This window comes from Phalacrocorax carbo, chromosome 4 (genome assembly GCF_963921805.1).
Source record: "Phalacrocorax carbo chromosome 4, bPhaCar2.1, whole genome shotgun sequence".
NCBI classification, from domain to species: domain Eukaryota; kingdom Metazoa; phylum Chordata; class Aves; order Suliformes; family Phalacrocoracidae; genus Phalacrocorax; species Phalacrocorax carbo.
In genome coordinates this window covers 27,470,512-27,496,820 of record NC_087516.1, presented here as the reverse complement: position 1 = coordinate 27,496,820, position 26,309 = coordinate 27,470,512, and the positions used below count along the sequence as shown (strand labels likewise).

At 36.2% G+C, this 26,309-nt stretch overlaps 1 protein-coding gene across 4 annotated transcripts in view; it reads left to right on the top strand.

Moving 5' to 3' along the window:
* ATP8A1 (ATPase phospholipid transporting 8A1) overlaps positions 1-26,309 on the top strand; it is a 125,469-nt gene that overhangs the window by 46,006 nt on the left and 53,154 nt on the right. For 3 of the 4 annotated variants that reach the window (XM_064449359.1, XM_064449358.1, XM_064449361.1), the window contains 10 exons: positions 270-314; positions 3,119-3,191; positions 5,519-5,624; positions 7,112-7,194; positions 7,374-7,423; positions 13,459-13,528; positions 14,579-14,663; positions 18,281-18,420; positions 20,325-20,463; positions 21,712-21,776. In XM_064449359.1, coding sequence (XP_064305429.1) covers positions 270-314; positions 3,119-3,191; positions 5,519-5,624; positions 7,112-7,194; positions 7,374-7,423; positions 13,459-13,528; positions 14,579-14,663; positions 18,281-18,420; positions 20,325-20,463; positions 21,712-21,776 — 856 coding nt within the window. The remainder of the gene's footprint in view (positions 1-269; positions 315-3,118; positions 3,192-5,518; positions 5,625-7,111; positions 7,195-7,373; positions 7,424-13,458; positions 13,529-14,578; positions 14,664-18,280; positions 18,421-20,324; positions 20,464-21,711; positions 21,777-26,309) is intronic. The other variant, XM_064449360.1, reaches the window with a different exon arrangement.

Here is a 26,309-nt window from a genome sequence, read left to right as displayed (position 1 = left end):
ATATCTGTTGGTATAAGTTAGTAAGTAGACAAACTTTTAGTTGAAAAAAATGATCGTTTATATTTTATGAAGCGTCAAGAGAAACATATTTTTACAGTATTTTCTTGTTAGCTAGACACTAGCAAAATACTCAGCTGAAATACCCTTAAAACTTCTTTTTAGCAGTTTAACTTCATTAACTACTTCTTTTTTATACATGATCAATTTTTTTTAGCCTGTATGATTCTTTTCCTCTCCCTCTTTCTGTTCTTCCCTTACTTCTTGTGCAGCCATTGCCCTGAGCCTGAGGATTATAGTGTTCCTTCAGATGATTGGTAAGCTTTAAAAATCGTTCAGCATGTGGTGTTTGTTGAAGATTCAAGCTTAAAAACAGTGAGTGAGATTATTAGAAACAGAGCTAGATGTGAGGTATTTCACTCAGAAGTTATTTTAACTTCAAATTGATGTGGACCAAGTCTTACACAAATTTATGCCCTCAGAATTCTACGGCATTAGGTTGTGTACTCTGGAACAGAATTGCTAGTAGGGTCACTGAGGTATAGTACAGTTATTCTACTGACAATCCTGTACAATTCAGAACTGCTTATTGGAGGGAAAGTTTTGTGAATTCATGGAATCATAGAATTATTAAAGTTGGAAAAGACCTCTAGGATCATAAGTCCAATAATCAGCCCAACACCACCATGTCTCCTAAACCATGCCCTGAAGTGTCACATCTACACATTTTTTTAACACCTCCAGGGATGGTGACTCCACCACCTCCCTGGGCAGCCTGTTCCAGTGCCTGACCACTCTTTCAGTAAAGAAATTTTTCCTAAGTAAAGAAATTTTTCTTACCTATTAAGGTAGTTGGTATTATGGTAACTTTGCACTTTTCTAGTGTACTTAGTAATAGGTTAGTAATAATCTCTAATACGTTTGTTTAAAAAGTCCATATTTGAGAGTGAAAAATATGTAATACATTGTTACATTTTACTTCCTACAGATAGTTTTAGGATATTAGTACTACCTAATTCTTAACTGAAACTGAGATTAAAGCACCCAAATAAACTTGGGGCCAACATTAATCTCTTAACAGGGACCTCAGGAAGGATTAAGTCCTGGCTTACTTTCTGCTGCCATCTGCATGATCTTCTTTCTTATTCTTTCTTAAACTAAATATTTGCAATAGCATGCAAAATAAGCTCAGATAGATTGGAGCAAATGTCATTTATAGTCTAAGTTATCACTATTGTACTTGTCAAAAGTCACAGAAAGATATGTCACACAAAACTGTAGTATGTTCTCTCCTTATGTTTAAAATATTTGAAGGAAAAACTTGCTTTGCTAGATTAGAATTAATAATTCTTTCTTTAGATTAAAAAAGAAAAATTCCCCCACATACACATAAAATGTGGTGCACATGCATACCCCAAAATCTTACCTGACCTGAATATCCTCATTTGATGTAATAGCAAGATGTTTCTTATAAAGGGTACAAGTGTGCTTAACTATGCACAAGTGAGTGCTTTCATTAAAATAATGCAACGCTTACATGAAATTAAGCATGCTTCCTTCTAAGATATTTAGGAAATAAGACTGGTTTTGACTAATACACATCAAAATCTTTATAAGCACATCTGACATGGATAAACTCATGCCTGAAGAGTAGTTAAAAAAAAACCCCAGTACTTCCCTTTTATAAGTGATGAATGCCTCGTAAATGCTTACAAAACAAGATACTTAATTTTCTTTGTTTGTAAATCTATTGTAATTAATATAATCTGTTTTACAATAGTAACATTTCTAATCCTAAAATGACTAATGTATTGAACTCCAAATCTTTTAAATCTTTATTTTTTGTATTAGAAAGAATTGTTTTCCATTTTGACACACCGCATACCTGTAAATATTTTCCCTTTTTTTAACATTGAGAATCTAGAAAATATCCTGAAGTCTTTCTGTCAGGAAGCTTTAAGCAAACAAGGCCTAAACCTTGACTGTAAACAAATTTAATGTATCTGAAGTTGTTAACATTCGGCGCTTCAAGATCCATCTGGATTGCATTTGAAAAAAAATCTTGGTGAATGAGGATGCTTCGATTTTCTCACTCTCATAATAGGGTTTTAGAAAAAGTAGTTCTTGAGTGGTTATATAGAGGAGGTGCTGCCGTTTTATATTCCTTCATGATAGTGCAGGACTAGAACAGCTCACTTGTGGTTTTCATAAAAAAACCTTTATACTACCATTAATGTATGTGGCTTACCCTTCAACTTAAATCACCAAATGTTTTCACTCTTTTCTAAGAATATGTGATCCGAGGCAAAATCTAAAGTAAATTAAAAGATACTTTCCTCCAACTGGGTTCGCTTTTCAGCACTGTTTTGTTTTACTGAGATTCATTCTCAACTACATTGCGTTAATACTCAAGAGTCAGCTGCAGTAACAAGTCTTCCTAGAAGTATCTACCTTTTTTGAACTCTTAGCTTCAGCCAGAAGACTTTTGCAATTTGAGAGATGTTAGCGTAAGACTTTATTTATCCAGAACCATCTCCACATTGCATCTCTTCATTCCCTTCCTACTTCACCATTGTTTCTGTGTCATTTTCATACATCAGTTTACTACATTCCTTTTTGGTCATTAGTAGTAGAAAACAAGCTCTCTCCATTGCAGGCTTCCCTCATGTCTGAACTCAGTTTGCCTACCCCTTTCAGATACTGGACTCTCTTTTCTGCAAACATTTGCAAACCTATTGCAAAGCTGCTGATTTCTCAAAAATATGTGATATCTTCTTCTGAGTCTCTCCAATAATCTCGTTCTATGGAGATCAGAAGACAAGAAGCCACAGTCTTGCATTGTAGATTTATTTTGTCATGCATTATCTGAAGTCAGCAGAAAAACTTCCCTGGATTTGAGTGTATTTAAATGAATCAAGGTTTATTAAAGTTAGATAAACTCTGGCGATGCGAAACAAGTACCCTTTAGCTTAATTTTCTTGTAATATGTGATTGCAGCCTTTATTGTAACAGCTGTGAACCGAAATTTGTGTTTGACCTTAGCACAGTAGTGTGGATGATTTGTAGATGAACTTTTAAGAATATGCTAATGATGTTCTCTTTTGCACTTAATTATTTCTAGGCAGGGCTCACAAAATGGAGAAGAAAAAACATTTAGTGACTCATCATTACTGGAGAATCTTCAAAGCAATCATGTAAGTTATATAGAAACAACTACCATTGTTTTCTGAAATCAAACCATTGTTTTCAGTAAGTTGAAAGATGATGTCCTTTGAAGGAAAATGAATTATGTATTTACACAAAATAAGCATGCCCTCATGAATACTTTTATAATTGCTTGTTTTTGATACATGTTCATTACATCCACCTGGAAAAAACATCCTGTGTTCACTTCTGGAGAGCCTTTTTTTATTTTTTGATGGTGTGATTTAGGTGTTATGAGCCTGAAATATGTGTGTCTTATGTTCTTCATTCTATGGGTGTTTTAACCTTAGCCATCCTATCCATATGAAGTCACGACATCCATCAAAGCTTTCAGGATCAGTCAAGTTAACTTACTAACCTGACATGACTTAGTATTTCTGTGCCCAGGCTCAGACAAGAGTCAGGAATTAACCATATACGTTGGTTTTCTGTACATACTTCCATGAAGTTAGAGCATCAGTTCAGATGATGAAATAAAACAGGCATTGTAGAGTCTGGTGTTTGTCCCAAAGAGACAATATATTTCACGAGAACTTAGTAGCTTAGTTCATGATTTGACTAAGAAACAGTACCATCATTACCATTTTCTCTTTGTCATTTGTACAAGAGGTGTTTTTGCCTAGTCGTAACCAAGAATCTTACATGTGTAACCATTTTTTCTGTATTTGAAGAGTGTAAATAAATTAATCTTTCATTGCCTTAAATTTTTTCTTCCTGGGAGGATAATTTCAGGATAACTAGCAGATAGTGAAGCATTTTGTCCCTCCAAATGGAGCAGTCTTAAATACTAGATATGTGTGTGCAATTCTCAAGCATATTTAAAGCAGAGGGGGCTCCTGTACTTACCTGCACAGGGCAGTTTCAGTGCTAGTAACATAGACTTGGAAGAGGCATCATCCTGTTTCTGCTTTTGTCTAGAGAATCCTTGGTGTGCAGGCGATTTGAATCTTGGAAGTTTTCTGGTAGATCTATAGTATTGAGTGTTTGTGTGTATGTGTATGAGTTTACATATATATAAAAGCTATAAAAATGCACTTGTGTACATCTTAAAGTAAAAATTCAGGCAAAAATTCAAGGGGAGGTTTCACCACTGTGTGTTAAATGTGTTCTGAAGTGCTTTGGAAAAGAATCTAATTCAGCCTTTTGAACGCATCTTAAGAGGATCTGGGGGCCCTCAGTGGAAGAGGGCAGAAACCTCATCCTGTTAGTGTTTCTGCACTGTGGAATCAAGTTACGTTTTCAGAGATTATTGTATTTTTAGAATAATTGTAGTGTTAGCTTCATTGTTGACTCTCTTAGTCTGAAATACTATAAATATGCTACGAAAAAACTCAGTTGAGGTGGCAGCTGCTTTGAGCTTATTTGGGGGAATGCTGGGGTTTCTTTTGACCAGCCATTCAGAAGTCAGTTCATTCATTTTGCAAATATTAGATGTATTAGTCAAAAACAATCAACTATTTTGCTTACATATACTCTTTTCCCCTCTCTTGGCTAAATCATTTTAAATTCTTTCAGCTTTGTAGACTCTGAAGTGCCTGAGACATTAATCTAAATGACTTCCTTTAAAAACTGTCTGTCTGACCTTGCAGCATTTTCCACACAATTTTTGGGTTTCATTGATAGATCTTTCCAAAGGTTCCTAAAAAGTGTTGGCAAATATAGTATTAGACAAAAGTAATGTAAAAATAATTATTCTTAATAAAAAAGGCAACAGCCAAAGATACTTCAGGGAATAATAAAATTCTTTCAATACAGCATTCATACAAACATAGAATCATTAAGGTTGGAAAAGACTTTTAAGGTCATCGAGTCCAAATGTAAACCTAATACTGCTACGTCCCACTAAACCATGCCCTGAAGTGCCACGTCTACACGTCTTTTAAGTACTTCCAGGGATGGTGACTCAAACACTTCCCTGGGCAGCCTGTTCCAGTGCTTGGCAACCCTTTCCGTGAAGAATTTTTTCCTAATACCCAATCTAAACGTCCCTGGGTGCAACTTGAGGCCATTTTCCCTCGTCCTATTCAGACTTACCTTCCCTGTAAATGCTAGTTTGAATTGCTCTGTGTTTCTGGTTATCTGCTTTTGATTGTTATGAAAGCAAATGCCACTAAATTCTGTCTGTATAGCCTATACTGAAGTACAGCAGCAAGAAGTTATTCTGCATGCTGAAATTAGTGCACAGATAATGTCTGTTTTGTTGTTGACAGTTTAAAGAAGAGATGAAAAAACTTTCATTAACAACTTCTTCACTGTTATTTTTCCATATCTATTATTACATTTCATTTAATCACTTTCTGTCATCTTTTTTTTTTAGCCAACTGCACCTATAATATGTGAGTTTTTGACAATGATGGCAGTGTGTCATACAGCAGTTCCAGAAAGAGAAGGTGATAAGATTATATATCAAGCAGCATCTCCAGGTGAGAATCAAATAATTGAGTGAACATATGGTAAAGTATTCTCAACAAGCGAATTTTATTCAGAATTTATTGTTTTTTTGAGATATCTTCTGAAATTAAAAAATAAAACATATCCCTCAAAAAAAAGTATTGGTGTCAGCTAAAATCAGTCTTGTCAAAAAGGAATTTAGACTTTTCTAATTTGTGTTAGAAAATACGTATGGATATCCTGTGGATTGTATAAGGGCAAAGGGTGATTAACCATCCAGTATCCCTAAGGTGTTGTCAGATTGCTGTGGAAGTCTGAAGAAACTGCTTGAATGCAAATAGAAATCAAATCAGGAGACAAATTGGTGTCCTTGTTTGTGAACCTAATCTGTACTTGGTAACCATGGTATTGATTTAGAGCAAAAGCTGTGTTTGTAATCAGAAATGAACAAGAAGGTTTTTTACCAGGATAAACGTTGTGGTAAGTTCTGCTGGCGAGTGAGGAAAGATTATAGCACAAAATGATGAACAAGGCAAAATGGTTAAAACATACTCAGCTGTTTTAATATTTAATAATACTATTAATTTATTTATTAATATTATTATTGATTATATTAACTAATTAATTAATAGCGTTATTTTTAAGTTATTACTTTAACTTATTTAATAATACTAAGCTGTTACCTCTGCTAGCTAATGTACTATGACAAGCTATGATGGGAGAAATTACATGTAGCACAGGGAGTCTCCAGCCTTCCTCTTCCCTGTCTGCCCCAGCTCCTAGGTGGCCATTTCTCTGGAAATTTTGTCCTTCAACAACTGGAAAACAAGGGCAGAGGTAGGGCCATCAATAAAGCTAACTGGGCCATGGCAGTGTTTTACTGGACGTGATGAGCAAATTCAGTTCTGACATCTTGAGCCATTCGGAGAGAGCTGATGCCTATGGAAGTCTGGGTTGCTGCTCAAAATGTTTCCTGAATGTACGCATTGAAGTTATCATTTACAGGAATGACTTATCACTCTTTTCTTCTAATATAGAACTTCCACAAAAAGGAAAGTACCTTGTCCATTGCCCTACTGAGTAAGGCACTTGCCTAGCAATTAGGAGGTTTGTTCTCTAAGCAACATTTAGTCAACATCCAAACTTCTAACCGCCTATAAGTAGGCTTACAGGGAGAAGGAAGTCAGGAAATCTTGCCTCTTGATGAAGCGGTGTCATTGTGTCTACTGGAACGTATAATTCATTAGTTTGCAACTTAAAACTTTGAAGAGGATTTTTCTTGCTACTGAGCTGAGAGGCATGTTTCTTTGGGGATTTATTTTCTCTGAACTGTAAACTCATTTCATCACAGTTTTAACAGGAGAAACAGAGAGGTCTTTCCAGCACCCCATCTAATCTTAAAATTCCATAAAGGAAAAATAAAGTCAAAAGTAGAAAAGCTTGGACTGTGTCCAGTAAATCATGGGGTATACTAACAGTTTTCTGGTACATCTGTAAAACACTAATTGACTTATTGCAGATGAAGGAGCGTTGGTCAGAGCAGCCAGGCATCTTCGTTTTGTATTCACTGGAAGGACACCTGACTCAGTAATCATAGAGTCTGTAAGTACTTTGGAATAAGATTATAACTTGTTGTGTTTACTATTGCTATAGTAGATAATTTCTGTATAACTGCATCATGGTATGTATCCATTGAGATGTTGTTTGTTTCTTTTTGGCTCATTTCCTTTGGGTTTTTTTGCATTAATTCTAAGCTTTTGTGGTTTTTTTTTATTCTTTAGCTGGGACAGGAAGAGAGATATGAACTGCTAAATGTCCTGGAATTTACCAGGTAAACAGCATATTGTACTCTTAGCATGTTTTTGTGAAAATACTTTTATCAATTTCTCTTATGGATAAAAATGTTTGTATTTTTTATGTTTGTACAGGCAGAGTGTGCAGGTCGTGTGCCTTTTACCACTACAATATCTAATCATACTATAGGCAAAGCAGCACACATGAATAAGATCACACTGCTGCTTTTATCATAAAATGTTTTCATAGACATATGGGGTTTTTTGTTGTCTCCTTTTTGGCTAATAATTTTCACTTCTGCTTTTGCACAAAGATTAGAAACCCCCTTGATCTAAAAACTTTAAAAACTGATGTGAGAAGACAGCATAGAAAAGTATTTGAACTTCTAAATGTGTTTCTGAACGACCTAGCACCATGTGCTTTATTAAAAAGAACTATTTGGGGGCAGGGGGAAAGTTTCAAATAAGTGTTATACATAAATTTTATTTGCCTTGGCCGATAGAGTGAAATTCTGCATTTGAACTTAAATATACTTGCTTGACTTCTTTAAATACTTTAGACTGAAACCTGTTCCCTTCTGAGCAGCATCACTAGAGCATTGGCCAGTTAGTTTTCTTATAAACTGAGTTTGTCCCATACTTTGCTTTCAGTGAAAATTTTCTGTCAAAGGTGTTGGAATTATAAAGGTACCCGTAAGAAATCTGGATGCAGTTTCACTTGTTATGTATGTCTGTTTAAATTATATCCATGTAGGCAGTCTGTGTTCTAAGTATTCATGGAGGCCTGTTGCTTACTTTGGCACAGGATGGGGAAGAGATTTCGATGTAGAGGAAGCTCTTTTTTTCTTAGAATGATTACTTGTAATTGTACCACTGGAAGGTGGTCATCGTTTTCCTTCCTGTCCCATTATGTTTCCCTTGAGCTCAGCTAAAGAAGCAAAAAGATTAATCAACAAAAATCCAAGGCAATACTGGAGAGATGGGCTGAAGATGTATAGGTTGGATGAAATGAGAGAAGTAGTTGCCTATAGTTAGAATAATAGCAATAATAATGTGAATCATAAAGATCACAGTGAAAAAAAAAATGTGACAGGAGGTGATTTTTATAGATTTGAATGTCTTTTAATGACTGCTTGCAATTAATGTTGGTTTTATATATTGCAGAGGACATACTTGAAATTTTGCAGTTTTATTCCATGGTTTCATTTTTCTGTAGGCACTTTTTTCACTTTCTGTCCTAGGAAGTTAGCAAGTATGTAGCACAAAGTGCATTGTTGTTAGTTTGACATCTGTGAAAGTTTATGCTGCATTCATGGAGTAACAGTGAAGGATTCCTACTTTCTTTCCAGTTTTGATCTTTGTCTTGATTTCATAGATATTTTTAAGCTTCTGTGTCAGTCTAAAATTGTAATTTAAACAGTGATACTTCATGGAGAAAAGAGAAGTGCTTTTAAATCTTAACTTTTGGAAGATTAAGGTTTTTTGGTGGATACCAGCCACCCAACTTTATTGAGCATTCAGTTACTATAGCTGTTTTTGTTCTTTTCCTGTAATATTTAGCTTTGCTTGGAACTGACTTGTTGGAAGCACTAGAGGTCACCCTTGCTCCACAGCAAGAGAAATTTTGGCTCCAAAACATACCATCTGTAGGGGCAAGAGCATATACCTTCAGAGAAGTGATCTTTAGCTATTAAAATGCTGAGTTAAGAGTTCCTAGGTGTTCTGAGTTTTTCCCAGAAGAAATGCAACTAATTCCTTGCCACCTTCTAGTACAAGCCAGACAAGACTCTTCTGCAAGTAGAATGCAACAGTGTCAACATTTGATAGGATGGTCTTTTTGATAAGTATGTTCCAGAAGTAAAACTTGTAGGAATGCGTGGTAGAGTTGTCTTTTATGGTATTCTCTTCTTACAGTGATCATAGCTGTGCCTGTGAAAAGAGCGGTAGGCTTATGCTAATTTTACTTTGTTCATAGCAAGGAAGTAGCTCTCAGTCTAACTGGCAGGTGAGTATACTGAAAGCAATTTATAATCCTTAACCATCTGACAGTTATTCCTAAAATGTAGTGCTAATCTCCATGGAGCAAATAGTGTCTTCATAACTTGTGCTGAGTTTAGGTTGCCTCCAGTAGATATTCTGCTTAGATGCCACAATTGCTGTGGTACCTTAAGCTCAAGGAAGTGTTGTTCAGACCCTCTGCTGTTCAGGGCTCCCCGTACTGTCAGGAAAGGAATTGTGCAGTGTCATGCCCATTCTTGTATTCTGTCACATGGAACTGTAACAAATAGAAAAACCACAGCTGTCTCTTGGGAGCCAAAACCAACTATGCGGCAGGGGGAAGCAAGGCACTGCGTCAGTTAAGGATCCAGAAGCAAAGAATGTGTTATGCTTACTGTCATCCCTGTGTCGAGTATGTGCATTGTCTTTTCACCTGGGCCAGTTGCAAAGATGAGCATGATTTTGAGCATATGATTCCGTGTTTCAGTAAGCATAAGCGATGTCTGCTATCAGTGCACAAATTGCACATCAGTCCTTGCATCAATGTGTCATTACTAGCAGTGCTACTGAATGAGGTTTTGACTAGTATTTGCTTGTTTTGTTAGAGGAATGAACTGAATTTTTAGCACCAGAATTAATTTCACTGGCAAGTATTGAGTATAGTTGTAGTAGTAGTATCTCAATACCTAGAGTATGTACCACCTATTGATTTAATGACTGATTTTCATCTGCATCCCTGGGACATATCTTCACAGTCTGGCAGAAACAGTCTGTAATAGTTACAGAGTAAAGCTTCTTGTCTAAAAACTATATATGTTTGATTTAGAATGCTGATGTGTATACCTGAAATACAGCAATAGCTTGACTAGTCCCTTGTCTGGTCAGTTTTATGAATAATACACATTGCCTTGACTGTTGTACTGGGCAGACAAAAGGCCTCCTTCTAGGGCATTTGAGACCTTATCTCTTCTCCGTCAAAGAGGTCCAGAAATATCCTGATCCTGTTTTGTGACTGAAGACTGATACTTCTAAATGTAGAAAAAGAATGAGTGGCTGGCAGAGGAGGTACCAAAACCTCTGTAGCAGTGTTTGTTTCCTGCAGTTGTGTGCTTACACTCTGAAGAAATTTTCATCTTAAACCTGAGAAAGATTTTAAAGTAACAGGGGGTCCATCAAGAGCTACTTCTGTATTCCCAGATTCTGGAAGTGGAAAATCTTGTGGCTGAGGGAGGTATTTTTGGCTCCTTAAGATGCTTCTGTCCATCTGTAATCCTATGGCAACTCCATGGGAATTACCAGCTATTCTGCCTCCTTGTCACGACCCAAAGGGTACCCAGCCTGTCCATGTATAGAGATCATGATAGTGGGTTTGCAGGATTCCATAACACACAAGGACACGGAGGCTTTATTTTCTAAATTTCTTTATTACAGATTACTACAAATTACTATTAGTGAAGCAAGTATACTAATGAGTAACAACGAAAGTACATTTATATTTTAATAGTAGCAGCAATCGATAGTAGCAGCAAGTATATATTTCCATATATTAGAAGTTGCTACCAAATTATCACTTGTGAAGAATTACACTTAGAATCAGTTACCTATATATGTGCACGCACGCACACACATACACACACACACACACACACACACACACACACACACACACACACACACACACACACAGAGGTTTATACACTATTCAAAATAATATGAGTCCAGAGCTCACCAAACTGCCCAGAAGTGGGGCCCCAAAGTGGGTGATGGACAAAGTCTCACTTCGAAGAGTGAGAGTCTGGAGTCAGCCAGGTGTTCCTGGAGATGGTCCAATAACTTGTCTAGGAGATCTCAGAGAAGAATTCGTGCATGGAGAGTTCTCAGAGAGAGAGGGTCCATTTTGGATAAAAGTGAGTCATTTTTATATGGCAGAGACACAAGGGTGCATAGGACACTAGGACACCACCACCTGGAGCAGTCAAGAGATGCTGCTGATTTCTGTTTTTCACCTGGGACACTCAATAGATGATGGTGTTTCTTTTCCCTCAGACCAATTTTTATTTTTCCAGTCTGTTTGTCAGTTTTTTCAGCTGGAACAACAACCAATAGCAGTTGCCGATTCCTGACTTCTCAGAATGTTTTCTCCCTTTTCCAGACTTCTTCACCTTTCCAGACAATAAGTTGCAGTTACAGTTCCTCATTTTGCACTTATCAATGGTTTCTAGGTACCCAGCTGTACTTCAGAGATCCCAGCTGTGCTTCTCAAGGATGTTTCTGTTTCCCAGGCCTAGTTCCTAGGCTAGCAGTTCCTAGGCTGGCAGGCATTTTCTCTGTCAGTATTTCAGCAGACATCTTCTCTTCAGTATTTTTCCCCTTATAACCAGGTCACCTTTATGGCTGCTCACACGACTCCTAGGATGAAGAAAAAAAAACCAAAAAAATGGTCTCACACTGACATTTATTTGTAGCAATTTTGTGGTTTTCTGTATTTCACCAAGAAAAGGAAATGAAACTGTCACTGCAATGAAGAGGCTCATAAAAAGTTAGAAGTCTTTGACAGTAAGTCCTGCTCATTAGCTTTACTGCAGTTTTACTAAGAAAATATATGTCAGTCAAGATTCAATATCTGTCTTCATAGCTAAAGTTTCAGAATGCTACAGGAAAACACTGGTTATTCTCCAATACATCTTCAGTAGATTGATAGGCAGCTGTATGCAGAACTTCAGGATTGTCATCTTCTGGTATTGCAAGACAGGTACAAAACTGCTGAGTTTTTACCTGTCAAGGGCATATATATCAACTTATTGTTTATACAAACCCTAAATTACTGTAATTCCTCCACGGTTCCTTAACTGAACATTCAGGCAAGTGTAATGAATTTAAGTAGCAGTAGGCTAGATCATCTTTCCAGGAATCAAAGTGGATCTGAGACTTGCTTTTATTTTAGGTTTTATTTTATTTTATTTTAGGTTTTTTGGATAAGAGATGAAATGGAGAAAGAGTTGCAGCAGTTCGTGCCTTTTTATGCTGTCTTGTGCAATATTAACGGTAGAAATGTAATTTAATATTGCTGTTCACATCTGTACTTAAAGCAAAGTGTACGCATAGGTGGAATAGGAAAATATTTTCTTGAATATATTATTGAGTCAGTTACTTCACCAGTAATTATTAAATTCTTTCCTCCACCTACCTCCATACATCCACTTACAGGATGTTTTCCATGGCTGTCTGAACTTCAGGAACCATTCATACAGTAATGCTATTTAATGATCTATAAATGGGATCCAGTTCCAACAGGAATCAAAACTGTAAAAGGACCATTTATTTCCACTGCTTTTGTGTATTTTACTGTGAACTGTTGTATGAGAAACATGTTTTGTTCCCTCAATGGTGTCTGTGGATTTATTTAAATAGTTGAAGTTTGAAATAATTATGGTATAAATACAGATTTTGATTGGGCATGGTCCCTCAATGGGAAGACAGATGGCAGACAGTGACAGTCTTCTCCATGCTTTCCTCCAATTCCTCCCTCAGTCGTGAGGATGAAAAAATATTTAGATCTCATTAGCAACTGAGAGCCAGAGAGTAGTTAAAATAAGACAAGCCCCTCTCCAATTCTTAGCACACTTAAGACTGCATGATGAATGATACGCTGGGGTGACAGTAATAGGATTGCAGCACAGTACTGTGTACGAGGTACTCTGGCTGGCTGGGAAGGAAGGAAGAAAAAGCTTGAAATGGTCTGTGATGCACTATTTCTTTATGGTATTGGTCACAAGTGCTTTGTGCTTTAAGATGCTTTTTTGTGATCAGTAGACGGTATTCAGATGAAGGTGAAAATTCTTGAACTTGTTTTTACAGGAAAGAGGCCTACAGAAGCATGCAGAGAAAACCAGCATTCAGTCTAATTATTAGACAGTAAAACTGTTTTTACATCCCAGTCACCTGAGAACATAATTCAGAATAGATAGCTCTTACTTCTTTTCCTTTGTCTTATATAAGCATTGATATTCTTAGGTAAAACGTTGGTAAATATATTTACGAACCACCTTATACAGGGCATTTATTTCTCTTCCAGCGCTAGGAAGAGAATGTCAGTGATAGTTCGCACACCATCGGGAAAATTAAGACTCTACTGCAAAGGAGCTGTGAGTTTTATTCTGTTTTCACTGTGTCAAAGAACATGTGCTACCCATACAAATATGAAAGCAAAAGGTTGTTATAACTGCAGTCAAAACATTGAATATGTGGGGGAAGGAATGTTGATGCATTTTTCAATTTACATCATTTTACTATGTAGCTGTTCAATGGGATGAACTAGTTGATGTCTTTTTTTACTAACTGCCTATGAAGGTATGACAGACCTGTTCATCCTATTCTTTGTACTGGACTAATACCTTTGTTTCCTATTCCTTCTTTCTGTACTCCAAGAAAATGGGCGAATGTATGGTTTAATCTATTAAGTACTTGCTGGAGTAGCTGAGCATGAATCACTAGGTAGAAAGAGTAATCTAGCATAAGTGACTAGATGGGAATTTTAACCTACCATTGATGTTATGCCAGAGGTAAAATTTTCTGCAAACAGGATCTATGGGAAGGCATCTTAATCATAATGTATCTAGGAATGGAAGAGTTGCTTGTTAGTTCTTGTTCTGTGTCTTAAGTCAAGTTTGAGGGAGAGAGAAATGCAAATCCAGTTCCTGAATGGTTTAAAAAAATGAAGTTGATTGAATATAAATGCCCATTCTGTGTCTTCTCAAGTGGAGAGAAGCTGTTTTTAATATTCTGTGTATCAAGCTGACTACAAAAACCTGAGAATGGCAGTTATGAAACACTATTTTTACCTTGTGGGCTAAATATTGAAGAAGAAGACAGCATTTTAGGAGATGAAAAGAAATTCAGATGGCAAGCCAAAAGAAGATGCAGCTCTTTCCAAAATGAAGGGAAATAACAGCAAAAAAACACAGGAGGGAAAAACTGCATCACAGCAGAATTTGTAAATTTAGAGACTCTGAGGATTTGAAATGTCCTTTTTTCCTTCCTCTGAAACAAAATTACTTCTATTCATTTTTGATGCTGAAATAAATTAATACGGTGCTGCATATTTTTCTGCCATTTTCCTACATGATTTGTATTGTCTGCACAAAAACCTCATTTTTCTATTAAATTGTTCCTAGTTCATTTTATTTGTTTTGTAGGATACTGTAATTTATGACCGTCTTGCTGAAAGTTCAAAATACAAAGAAATCACCTTAAAACATCTAGAGCAGTTTGCTACAGAAGGTGGGTGATATTATTCAATATAAAACTAAATATTAAATTCAGTTAAGGCTCACCTTTTCAGTTTTGCAATTTTATGTTGCTGTAATGTAATATTCATGTTAAGTTTGAAAATTTTGTTTTAGTAACACCTCCCAAAAAAGATCTTCCTTTTCCTGAGAAGTTTCAGTAGTAAATTCACGCTTAGCCAAAAAAAAAAAAAAAAAGCACCCACACAGTTCACAGCAAAGTCTTTTAAACAAAATATACTTTTCCAGAGAGCAAACACATTGCACATTGTTTGTTTCTGGGAAGATCTCGTTTCCCATGATAACTTTCATGTCCCACACACAATGAATGCTGTCAGGACGACACACAGGAAGAGTTAGCCACAGTGAAGGTGCTTGTAAATGACTAGTGTAGTGCTTTTAAGGTAGCTTTATGCTATATTATTTCTGTCACCAGTCACAATAAGAGGAATTGTCAGTACTAGTTTTCCATATGGTGTGTTTTGGTATCTCTGCTGTTCCAACAATCACTCTTACAAAGCAGTTGCTGAAGGTGGGGAACCCCTCCATGAGGATTCATGAAGTAGTAATAGTAAGTAAAATCTAAGAGACTGTGAAATTAAGACGAATGATACAAGCAGCCAGTTAGTTATTTAATAATAGTGGATTCCCCAGTACAGACATGAGCAGGAAAGCCTACTGTCGAAAGGTTTCTGCTTTCATGTGAGTTCTTCTAGGGCAGCTCCTAGATCTTCCATGCCATGCCCCTTTCTGGTATCTTAGTAAATGATTATAGAGTTGTACTGCAAAGTATGATAGTGTTTTATCGATGAGTTGGGAGAGAGCAGTTGGAAGCAGAATTATAGCAGTTATGGGAATCTGAAATGCAATTTTTTTACCTCTTCATTTTTTTAATATACTGTTACTAGAACATTAAAATTATCTTTAATGTGTCTTAAGAAATAAGCTTACATTGGAAAGCAAACTTTATTACAATATTTTCCTTCTAAAATACAATCCATACCTTTTGATAACTGATGTCTGGCCAAATCTTCTTGTATTAGTGTTTTGATTAGTGTCATACTCAGCACCTTCAGACTCTTGATTCTGTCAATGATGGCAGAAGCAAGCCACAGATCTGTTTCTTTTGTTAGTTTTCCATATCAAGATCTCTAGAGGACATGTTTGGTTAGCCTTAAATGATATTGGAGTATCAAAGTTATAATAGATTACACAATAAAGTTGAAAGCAGAACTAAAACAAATTTGATGGTACAACATGACGCTCAGGTACGCCCTGTGAGCTCATGAATAGAGTTGTATGAGCTGATTGCCCAGTTTGGGGTTTTATAAAGGCCTAACCAGGATCAGTCAAGGAAAAGTTACTTAGATGCGAAGTTAGTGTGGGTCATAAGGCTATATATTTGGTTACAGAAAAGGTGAAAATAGATCAATATCTGCTTTCCTGTGTGAACTGGTATGAAAATTTCAACCCAATTCTTAATTATTATTCTCATTAAATCAGTGGTACAACTGATATAATTTTTCCCTTAACAGTCAGGTTTGACTGAATGAATCAACATAAAAAGTGAAAAATTCCACCCATCATTAAAACCACTGCACATTTTAGTGTTAAGAAGTTTGTTCAAATACGTTTTGTACCCTTCTTGTCAACAGATGAAAAGATTTACTGTTCATAAGAGTGAATTGCTAACCTTTCAAAAACATAAAGTTCAGTCTTTGAAAAAAATAAAAATTAAGTATGTCTCTCTGGAATCAATTAAAGAAATTTGTATTTATTTTTGCATCAGATTTAAATTGCAGCCAATGACATCACAAAGTTTCTCATGTGTATCCTTTCATGTGGCAGTACAGTATGTCCTTGGCATTTGCTGCATGCTCTTGGTGTGTTGTTCAAAAATGAAGCGGTTAGCATGGCTGGCATTTATATTTAAGAATTTATTAAGCTTGAGTGTTAATACCTGCTTGGATAGAGAAAGTGCATATTTTTACTGTGTTGTTGTTCCAGCCTGTAAAAATCTTTCTTTTTTTCATCAAAAATAGAAGAAATAATTAGTATCTGATTTAAAAAGAAAAGCAAATGCCTTGAAAAACTTGTTTGCTGATATTCCTGATTTCTCCACTCTATCATCTGCACAAAATACTTTGAAAGAATTGAGGAAATAGTATTACTATTAGTCAGTCATAAACTCCTTTCTTCCCCCTCACCTCATATTTATTTCTTTGGACCATGCTAGCATATCCTTATTAAACAGAGGAAAAAAAGCCCACCAAAACAGTTGATTTGTTAGCCTTAAGTTAATTCTTTAGGTCTAGATGGTGAGAAGCTGTGTTCCTAATGCTGTTCACTTGTCAAGATTTTAGGATTGCACATGGTTTTCATCCTGAAAGTATTAAATTACTGTCTTACATCTAAGACACGTGTGTTTTATTTCACGTCTAGCCTCTTGATCATTTCAAAATTGGTCCTGGTGCTGGGCTGTAGACAACAGAAACCTCCAAACAAATATAGATTGCGTTTACCTCTCCCTGGTTACGGTGCTCCTAGAGGAGAGGCCAGAGGCACTAACTACATTGGTCCTGCCTGTCTGCCTCCTAAATCTACCTGCCTGCAAATTGTGGCTTCATAAAACATCATTTGGCCAGAGCAATGCTCTTCTCAGCATAAAAAGAGTTGTGCCAATTTCATGCTCAAGAAACCTAAGAATCTCATAATATATGAAAATGAACTGCTAGGACATTCACACCTGGCTACTTAAATTGAATGTAAATGTGTTTGTCAAAAAATACGTGTTTCTTGTGATCTTGCAGTCTCAAATGCTCACTGTAGTGCTCAATTCAGTTTTCTGCTGAAGGAAAAAAAACTGTTAATTATAACCAGCTCAAAGATTGTTAAATAAGATCTCCAAATATTGCCTGTACACAAAGATTTTATTTTAAGAATTTGGAAGGTGAAAGAATCTGAGATGGGAAAATTAAATCTGAGTCGGTTCTAAGTCAGCTTCTAGATAGTAAGTGTCAAACTTCAGCTGAGAATTCCCTAAGAATGGTGAGGAGGGGTGAAGAAAAGGGTAGTTGTAACACTATGCTGATACATTTTAACTTTATTGCTTTGCAGCATAGCAACATTTAAGTTTTTAAGTTTTTGTTCAGAAATATAATCCAATCTTATAGTTTTAATGTTCCTAAAAATCTAATGTATTCATTACTGATAATTTACATAAATATGTAATTACATACATTGTAATGTACATATTGCAACATAAATTACATTTACTTCAGCAAGTGTAATGTGGGATTGCTTCGTGTTTTCTTTACAGATGAAGAGAATTCAAATCTTGTGTAAAAATCCATTATTTTTTTCCCCTGAATACATCCCCTGTATTACACTCAGCTACTTTGAAAGAGTTACTCTGTTGAATATATTACTATTCATATCATTTTTACTTCATATATGTATTATAAAAGTTCTTCAAGAGATGCAGCAGTAAGTTGAAGATTGGCATAAACATACATAAAACACAATAAATTCAGCTTTTAGTAGTTACTTGTTGCAGGCACATCAAGGAAGGGACTAACAAATACTGAATAATACTACCTGCTTTCTCTTTAGGCTTGAGAACTCTCTGTTTTGCTGTGGCTGAGATTTCAGAAAGTGATTATCAGGAGTGGTTAGATGTCTATCACCGTGCTTCAACAGCTCTACAGAACAGAGCACTCAAACTTGAGGAGAGCTATGAACTAATCGAAAAAGTATGTGTAGCTTTCTGGGTTTGGGGTTGTTTTTTTGTGGGGTTATATTTTGGGGGGGAGGTGGGGTTGGTTTTTTAATTAATGTCCTTGCTTTCTATGCTATGAAGTCTGAATCATTAAGGAATGGTGCTTGGACAGAAAAAAATCTCACAATTTACTGACAGCTGTTGCACATAGTCCTTGCAGTTTAGATGATCAAAATGAAGGTAAGATTAATTTGACAGAGTTTTGCAACAACTACCTTGCCAGAAAGTATTGATTTTGGATTGAACTACTGGAAAGCTTTTTTTTCAGGGTTCCTCTGTTGTGTAAAAAAGTAATAACAGGCAAACAACATCTGCTTCATTGTATAATGATCTTAGAACCATAGAGTAGTTAACATTGGAAGGGATTTCTGGAGGTCATCTAGACACAAAGCCTTGCTCAAAGCGCGGCCAATTTTGCTTGCCCAACACTTCGATGAAATTTTGAGTATCTACAAGGAGGGCGTTTTCCCCGCTGCAGTAAGCAAATTTAGTTTACTGCTCAACTATTCTTTTTCCCCTTTTTCTGAATTAAAATTTCTGTTGCTGCAGAATGTGACTGTTGCCCCTTGCCCTTCCACTGTGCACCTCCTAGAGGAAGGTGGCTTCTCTGCAAGCCCTCTTCAAGTAGCAGAAGGCAGCCGTGGAATTCCTCCCTTAGCTTTATTTTTTTCCCCATGTTAAACTCATCGTGCTTCCTCAGCTACTGTTCATACACTGTGCTCTGAGCCCCAGGCTATTTTTGTGTCCCTCCACTGGACTTGCTCCACTTTGTCAACCCCTCGTGTACTGAAGGCCCAGAAAGGGAGGTAATACCCAGATGCAGACTCACAAAGAGCAGAGCCATAATCACTTCCCTTGAGTTTCTGGCACTGCTGCTGGTGGAGTGGCCAAGCATGAGGTTAGATTTCACTGCCTCAACAAAAAAGTCCCTGGCTCTTAAATGTATAAGCAAAAGGATTTCATGAGGCCAATATTGCTTGAAGTTATGATACTTGACTTTTTGGGGGGTTTTGGTTTGGGGTTTTTTTTCCTTGGAAAAGATAAGAGAGATTACATTGATGAAACTGCTTAAAATTCAGAGCCTCAAAAACCTGCAGTGTTTAATTCATGAAAAAAAAGAATGAGGGTATATAGCTTCAGTCACTTGTGGGACTTCAGTTTACACAGATGAGCAGTTTATCCAAACATACACAAGACAGTCTTAAAACTGTGTAACTTTGTTAACTCCATGGCAACCCTGCTACCATTACAAATTTTTGTATTAGCTGCACAAGTACTTTCTCAGCATGTAGTATGGAGGCCATGCTGCAAACAGGATTGCACACTATTAGGTTTATAATCGTGTCATTAACAGGGTTTTAGCTAGTTTTAAAGGTACAGAAATATGAAGTATAAAAATGGCTGTATTCACAAAAAATACGGATTTGCTGCAGGGGAAGTTAAAACCAAATGTAATCAAGATTATCAAGATTATAGTTTTAAGATTAAGATGAATTGGCAGGGTTTCTTTTTTTAACAAGGTGAAGAGAAATCATTACAAGTCAGAGAAGACATAATAATAGTACTTCTTAAGTCTTCAAATCAGAGAGGTGCCCCTCAGGAAAAGGCAGCTGTTGCTGAACAACCTACTGAGCTTGTAAATAATTGGGTGAAGTTTTAGTGGTCACGCTCTGCAGTTTGTCAAGCCACATAGATATTTAACTCAAAGCTCCTAGGAATAAACTCAGAGATCTTTATTAATTGATACCAAATCTGATTTATGAATTTAGAGAGCATTAATCTTGTCGTCAATGTGGAAAGTTAAACAAAAGAAATCAAAAGATTAAAACTGAATTTAAACCGAAAAAGCTGCATGTACTGAATATTTTATATTCACAGAATCTTCAGCTGCTTGGAGCAACAGCAATTGAAGATAAACTACAAGACAAAGTGCCTGAAACCATAGAGACACTCATGAAAGCAGACATAAAAATTTGGATACTTACTGGGGACAAACAAGAGACTGCCATTAACATCGGTATTATATTTGCATTTATTTGATGGCATTGTTACAGATATAGAAATTACAGAAGTTGCTAGAGTAAAATTGCTTTCAGAACAGAAAGGTATCTTGTTAAAAATTAATAATATATGGCATTCCAGAATTTAAATGTTAACTTATTTTTTCAGTCACTGGTAGGGGAAGAGTGGACAATGGTGGATTCTTCCTCTATTAAAACAGTAACAAGAAGAATTCTTGTTATCATAGACAGGAGGAAAAAACAGGCATTTGTGCTTTTTTGTAGCATCTAAAACAAATAAAAAGAATACGTTGTTTGGGTTTTGACAGTGAAATGGAATAATATTAAGAAAATGTAAGTATTGTTAGTTACCCTTTTGTATTTTTCCTTCTTTCCAAGAAAGCTGCATCTTAACTAAATGAAAACAATATCAATTTTGCTTTAAACTTTACCATCAATAAGAGTTTTCCTTTTATTCTTTCCTTTTATTACAAAGGAGGAAAAAAAAGGAATAATGAAATAACTCATTTCAATAGTGATTAATCTCTATTTTTAAATAATAATACATGACAGCTGCATTTAAGATTTAAAATTCTTTGCATCTGAGCATATCAGCACTTCTGCAGTAGCCTAGATATATGCCCAAAATAAAGGATTATTTTGGTCATATGGATCTGTTTTATTACTATCACTATTTTTAATCTTAAAGAACTTTTTGTAGGCCCATGATACAGTTGATCTAAGGTTATTTTCATTAGTACCTTCAGGTTTGAGGCAATACATGTAATGGCAGTATTTTCACTTTATTAAGAAGGGTGATATATATTTGTCCAGGCAGCCTGCATCATTGGCACACAGCACACATTCTGTTTAAAGCATCGAAGAATAAAAGAACAGAGGCATTTATGTACAGAAATTTTGTATGAAATGCAAGTTGCATTCCAAAAATTTGCAAGGCTAAGGGAGATCTGTTTGCCGTTTTCTGCAACTCCCTGTCAAGATGTTTCCTGTCTTTCTGCCGAGCACCTCTGTGAATAAGGCACAAGAGTTGCATGTTGCAGCAAGGAAAATTCTGACTGTTCTGACTTAGTACCTGTATGTCTAAATTTTACAGAATGCAGTATAATTTTTTTACCATTGTTTTCAACTGGGGGAATCTTAACTTTAATTCTGTCTGTAGTTCTTTTATGGGGAAAAAATATGCTTTGTTATGTTATAATGGATTTTGTGGAACAAATTTTTGAAAACAAAAATGTTTTTAACAGGTCACTCCTGTAAACTTTTGAGAAAGAACATGGGACTAATTGTTATAAATGAAGGCTCTCTTGATGTAAGTAAAATCTGCAAAGTTAAGTTTTCAGTTAATGAAACGTTATTTTACTGCTTAAAATATCCAGATGTCATGGTGGAGGTGGCCCATAAAATAACTTGGAGCATCTATTTATCTGGACAAAAAGAAAACTCTGCTAAAACCACAGTTCAGTGGATTTTTTGTTTCTGTTTGTTTGTTTTGGGGGGTTGCCTTTTTGTTTGTTTCTATAATCTTCTCAGTTAATTTTAGTATTGCATGCTTGGAAGACTGTACGGTCTTCATTACAAAGTGTTACTGAATAACTATAAACTTAGTCTACAGCTTCCAAAACCACAGTGCAGCTACTACACAAATGAGCTTTAGAATGATGAGCAGACAAATTCCATGTAGTGAAATGACTCTGCCATGCAGGCGCAATGCCAGCAGCTTCTAGTAGCACCTAGCGGTGCCCGAACAAACTAATCCTAAATCCCTTTCTAATGTTGTTTCTTACAGAGTACCTAGTATCTGCCAAAAATTAATCATTATTGTGTGGTTAAACAGCTGAAATTATAACCAGATGTTGAAGCAAAAGGAAGGGTTAAAGCTACGGACTTGCAAGTATACAGTGCTTTGTAGAGAAGAGATTGTTTAGATAAGGTAGGAATGTAATATTCGGTGACAAATCCCTGAGGAGAAAGAACTTAAATCCAGCCTCTCAGGGAGCCTTAAATGAACTTAGAAGTGGAAGAATTTCTTCAGTGGGAAAATTCACTGTCCAGTAGGCTGCAGGAGGAAACCCTGAAATGAAGCTTACCTTACTCTGTATTGTGGTAAGGTTGCTCAAGGTAGGACTTAGGGAGAGAAAGTGGAAAGAAAGTATAAGAATCAGCAAGAGTGCCTTAACTGAAGGATTCCATGGTATCATGTAAGAGTAGGCTACAACATGAATTAAAATACTACTTTTTTCATCAGTACTTATTTAAATGTTTTGAGCCATTCAGAATAACAGATTTGCAATGTTAGCATGAATTTAATCATGATTACTGTAGTTTAAATATATATCGTCTTAAGCAACATATTTTTTTCTGATAAAATTTAAAATAAAATCCCAAACACAGGACAAGCAGGAGCTGTTGAACAATGTCTGAAACCAGGGTCTGTTGATATAGTAAGCAACTTTTGATTCAAGTAGCCTGTGATACTAATGAAGACAGGCAATTTTATTTTCTTATTTTAGTTCATTGAATAGCTTTTGAAAGATTGCAATTGCTGTTTGGTGAAAAAACAGGAAAGGTTTCTGGTTCAAGCCCTTAGCTTTGCTTTTGAGTTTTTCACTCCTCAACCAATCTCCAAGTAAAAATTAACCAACACAAGTGAGAACTTCTGTCCTATATTTAAGTTATTTACACAGACTGCTGGTTTCAAGACTACTGCAATACTTAATAAATTTGAGGTGCAAAAATTTGACTACTTTGTACACTACTTCACATACAATGAGGTAAAGTGAAGTAGTCTTATTTAACTACTAAAAGGACTCTAGTAAAAACTCCTTAAGCAAGCACTGCACGCTAACCATTTCTGGTATAATGATTAAGAAGCTGACTAAATATATATTAAGCAATATATTTTAAAAATAAATGTATATAAACATGGTTTAAGAATAAAAGACAGTAGCTGATATGGTAACTATACTGTACTCCCTATTTCAAAGTGCATCGTCTAGACTGTGTAGAGATTGAGATCCTTTCCCTACATGCACAAAGTATATTCAGAGTAGATGGGGATGCAGATACTGCATAGCAGCGGAAACCGCATATGCAAACTGGTCACTTGAAAATCTGTCTATGGTGATAACATAAATCATGTTTTTTCAGGAGCAGATGAACCTGATTACTAAATCAGACAGTTTGAGAGCAAGAGGCAGTTGAAAAACTAATAATAAACTAGCTTTATGCCAATAATTTAAGAAGAGACTCCATTAAAAGTTTTCTGCCTTGTTTGACGGTGCAGGTTTCACTGTAATTAATGTATACCTTGTGTCCTACTTCTTTCTTGCTGGTGTGATTGGGATCAGATGTCAGTCTCCATTTCTAGTGCGACTGGTTGACTCAAAAGTGGCCTTGACACTTCTGATGGAGGAGTGGAGTGGGTCTCAGGAAATGGAGAGAGGGATGGGCTGCTGTGATTGCAGAACCTTGAGTTAGTGCAGCTGCAAGGGACGATGCAATTCTCTTTCCTTTCTGCATACCAACATCTGGCAAGAGGCCATAATACTTAGTTGGAATATCATCTGTTAAGAAATATGGCTGAAACTGGCTTTTGAGCAGCATAGGTCCACCCCGTATACTGGGACTCTGTCCCTTACCCGGCAGGGTTGTTGTGCTCCCATAAGGTCTGCTGGACAACCCAGTTCCCTCAGTACAGGAGGAACTGAGCAGCCATGAAACCTTGAAAAAAATCCCAGCATAGTGGGACTTGTGTATTTAGGATGTTTGAGAATAGTTGCTCTGTGGCAGTCCTCTCCTTGGCGCTGCAAGGTATGGGTATGGCCTCTTGGCTATATAAAGATGTTGGGATGTTCATAGGAGTTAGGAAGTGGGCTTCTTTTGGTCTGCATACTCTTCACAGTACTGAAAAAAGTGTGGCGGTAAGTGGATGTTTCTTGCCCTTGTTGTTAAAATAATAGTACGGTATCTGTTGCATACCAGTGGCTTCTTCTAAAAAGAAGCTAGCTCAACTCTAATCCTTTCAGGGACAGGCAGGGTCCCCTGTCCCTAAGATATGTAAAACGGATTTAACAAAACAAATGCCTCCTCAGTTTGGTCATAATTATGACCTTAGCATGCAAGACAAAGGAAGTTAGAGTAAAAGAAAAAATAATATAGTTGTCCAGACTGTATCCCAGCTCTGCTGAAATAAGAGAATCCATTTTGTATGAACCAATACCCTTATTTATCGAATTAAAAGATAAATACCCCAAACACTACTCCCCGGTTAGCACTGGATGGTATCGAACTGGAAAGACTTCCAGGAAGCATTTAGATACCTCTATTTTTTGCAACATTATTTGTTTTGAGGCTCCATTCCCATTCCCATCTGCTTAGCTTCACAAACAAAATGTGGTTTTGTTAGTAAGTCCTTACAGTTGTACAAAAGAACACTGGCTTTTCTTTAGCCTTCATATTAACCTAACAGACTGCTAAATTTCAGTATAGTACCATTAATCATAGACAGAAATCATAGCTTTATTCCTTGAATTGTGAACTTAATAATACTTAAACTGAAACTACAAAACAGTTTGATTACCATTCAATTTCACTGGTAAATATTTAATAATAATGGTGTAGAAGTGAATAAGGGATGTTTTGATACTGCTTTTAATTTAAGGCATTGGATTTCAGCAGAGAACAACATGTAAGCCCACAAAGGAATTTTAAATATGATAGTTTTACAGTTGGGCTAAGTGTTTTGTATTGTCTTGGGGGTTATTTTGTTTGTTTTAATATGTAGCATGCCTGGAGCTACCTGATGTCACGTCTGTTTGTGATAAAAAATAAAGGTCAATTTAAACAGAAGAGTTTATACTGCATGTATGAGAAGAAATAATAGATGTGAGGAATATGAAGTTTCAGGCTCTTGTATTGCTTACATTTTGTCAGAAACTAAATAGTCCACGGAGATGAGAAAAATTTATACTTTATTTATGTTGCAATATTTCTTAATCAGAAAAGACTCTGGAAAATAGTTACAGAAGTTGTTGTCATTTTAAAGACTTTCTAACATGTAATTTTAAAAGGGGAACGTCATTTCCCTTGCAGCTTCTATGGGAGGAGAGCCAGGAAACCTGAAGTGCAGAATTCCCCAGCAGCCTAATCTCCTTTTAGATAAACCAGTGAGTCTCTAGAAGGCCAGTGGAAGCAGAGTAGGCAAAAACCATGGACAACAGTATGTGGAGCTGGGAGGAGTAAGTTGGGTGGGAAAGGCAAAGCAATATCTTTAATTTCATTTCAGAGGCTTTTGAGATTTTTTATTACTTCTCGGTGTTTTATTTTTAGGTGGTTACACCAAATTCTATTTATGTATGCCTGACATACACTGATGACAAACATCACTGAAGTGGCACAATTATTTGGTTGTTAAACTTGTAGAAAAATGTAGGAACATTGTTGTCATAGGATGTTACTGGTTTCCAAATTCAATATTTTATAAGCAAAAGGTTTGCTTTCCTTTTCCTTTGTCTTCTGAAATGCTGCTTACTTCTGGGCTGAGAAGCAGGAAACAATAGAAGAGTATGTTGTAGCTCTATGAAGAGAATTAAAAAAGAAAGAAATCCAACAAGCAATTTTTTTCTTCTTCATGACACTCTATGGTAGAGCTGTACTGTAACTATTTAGATATTAGTGACCTCTCCAAAGCAGGCTATGAAGTCCTGCTGCATAAATACAGATGAATATATTGTCTACTAAATATAATCTGAAGTTCTCAGTACTGGATCACAGAATAGTGCCTTGAGTAGGTGTGATTCAAACTGTCCTCAGCAACTGAAAAATACAAACTATGACCCCTTAT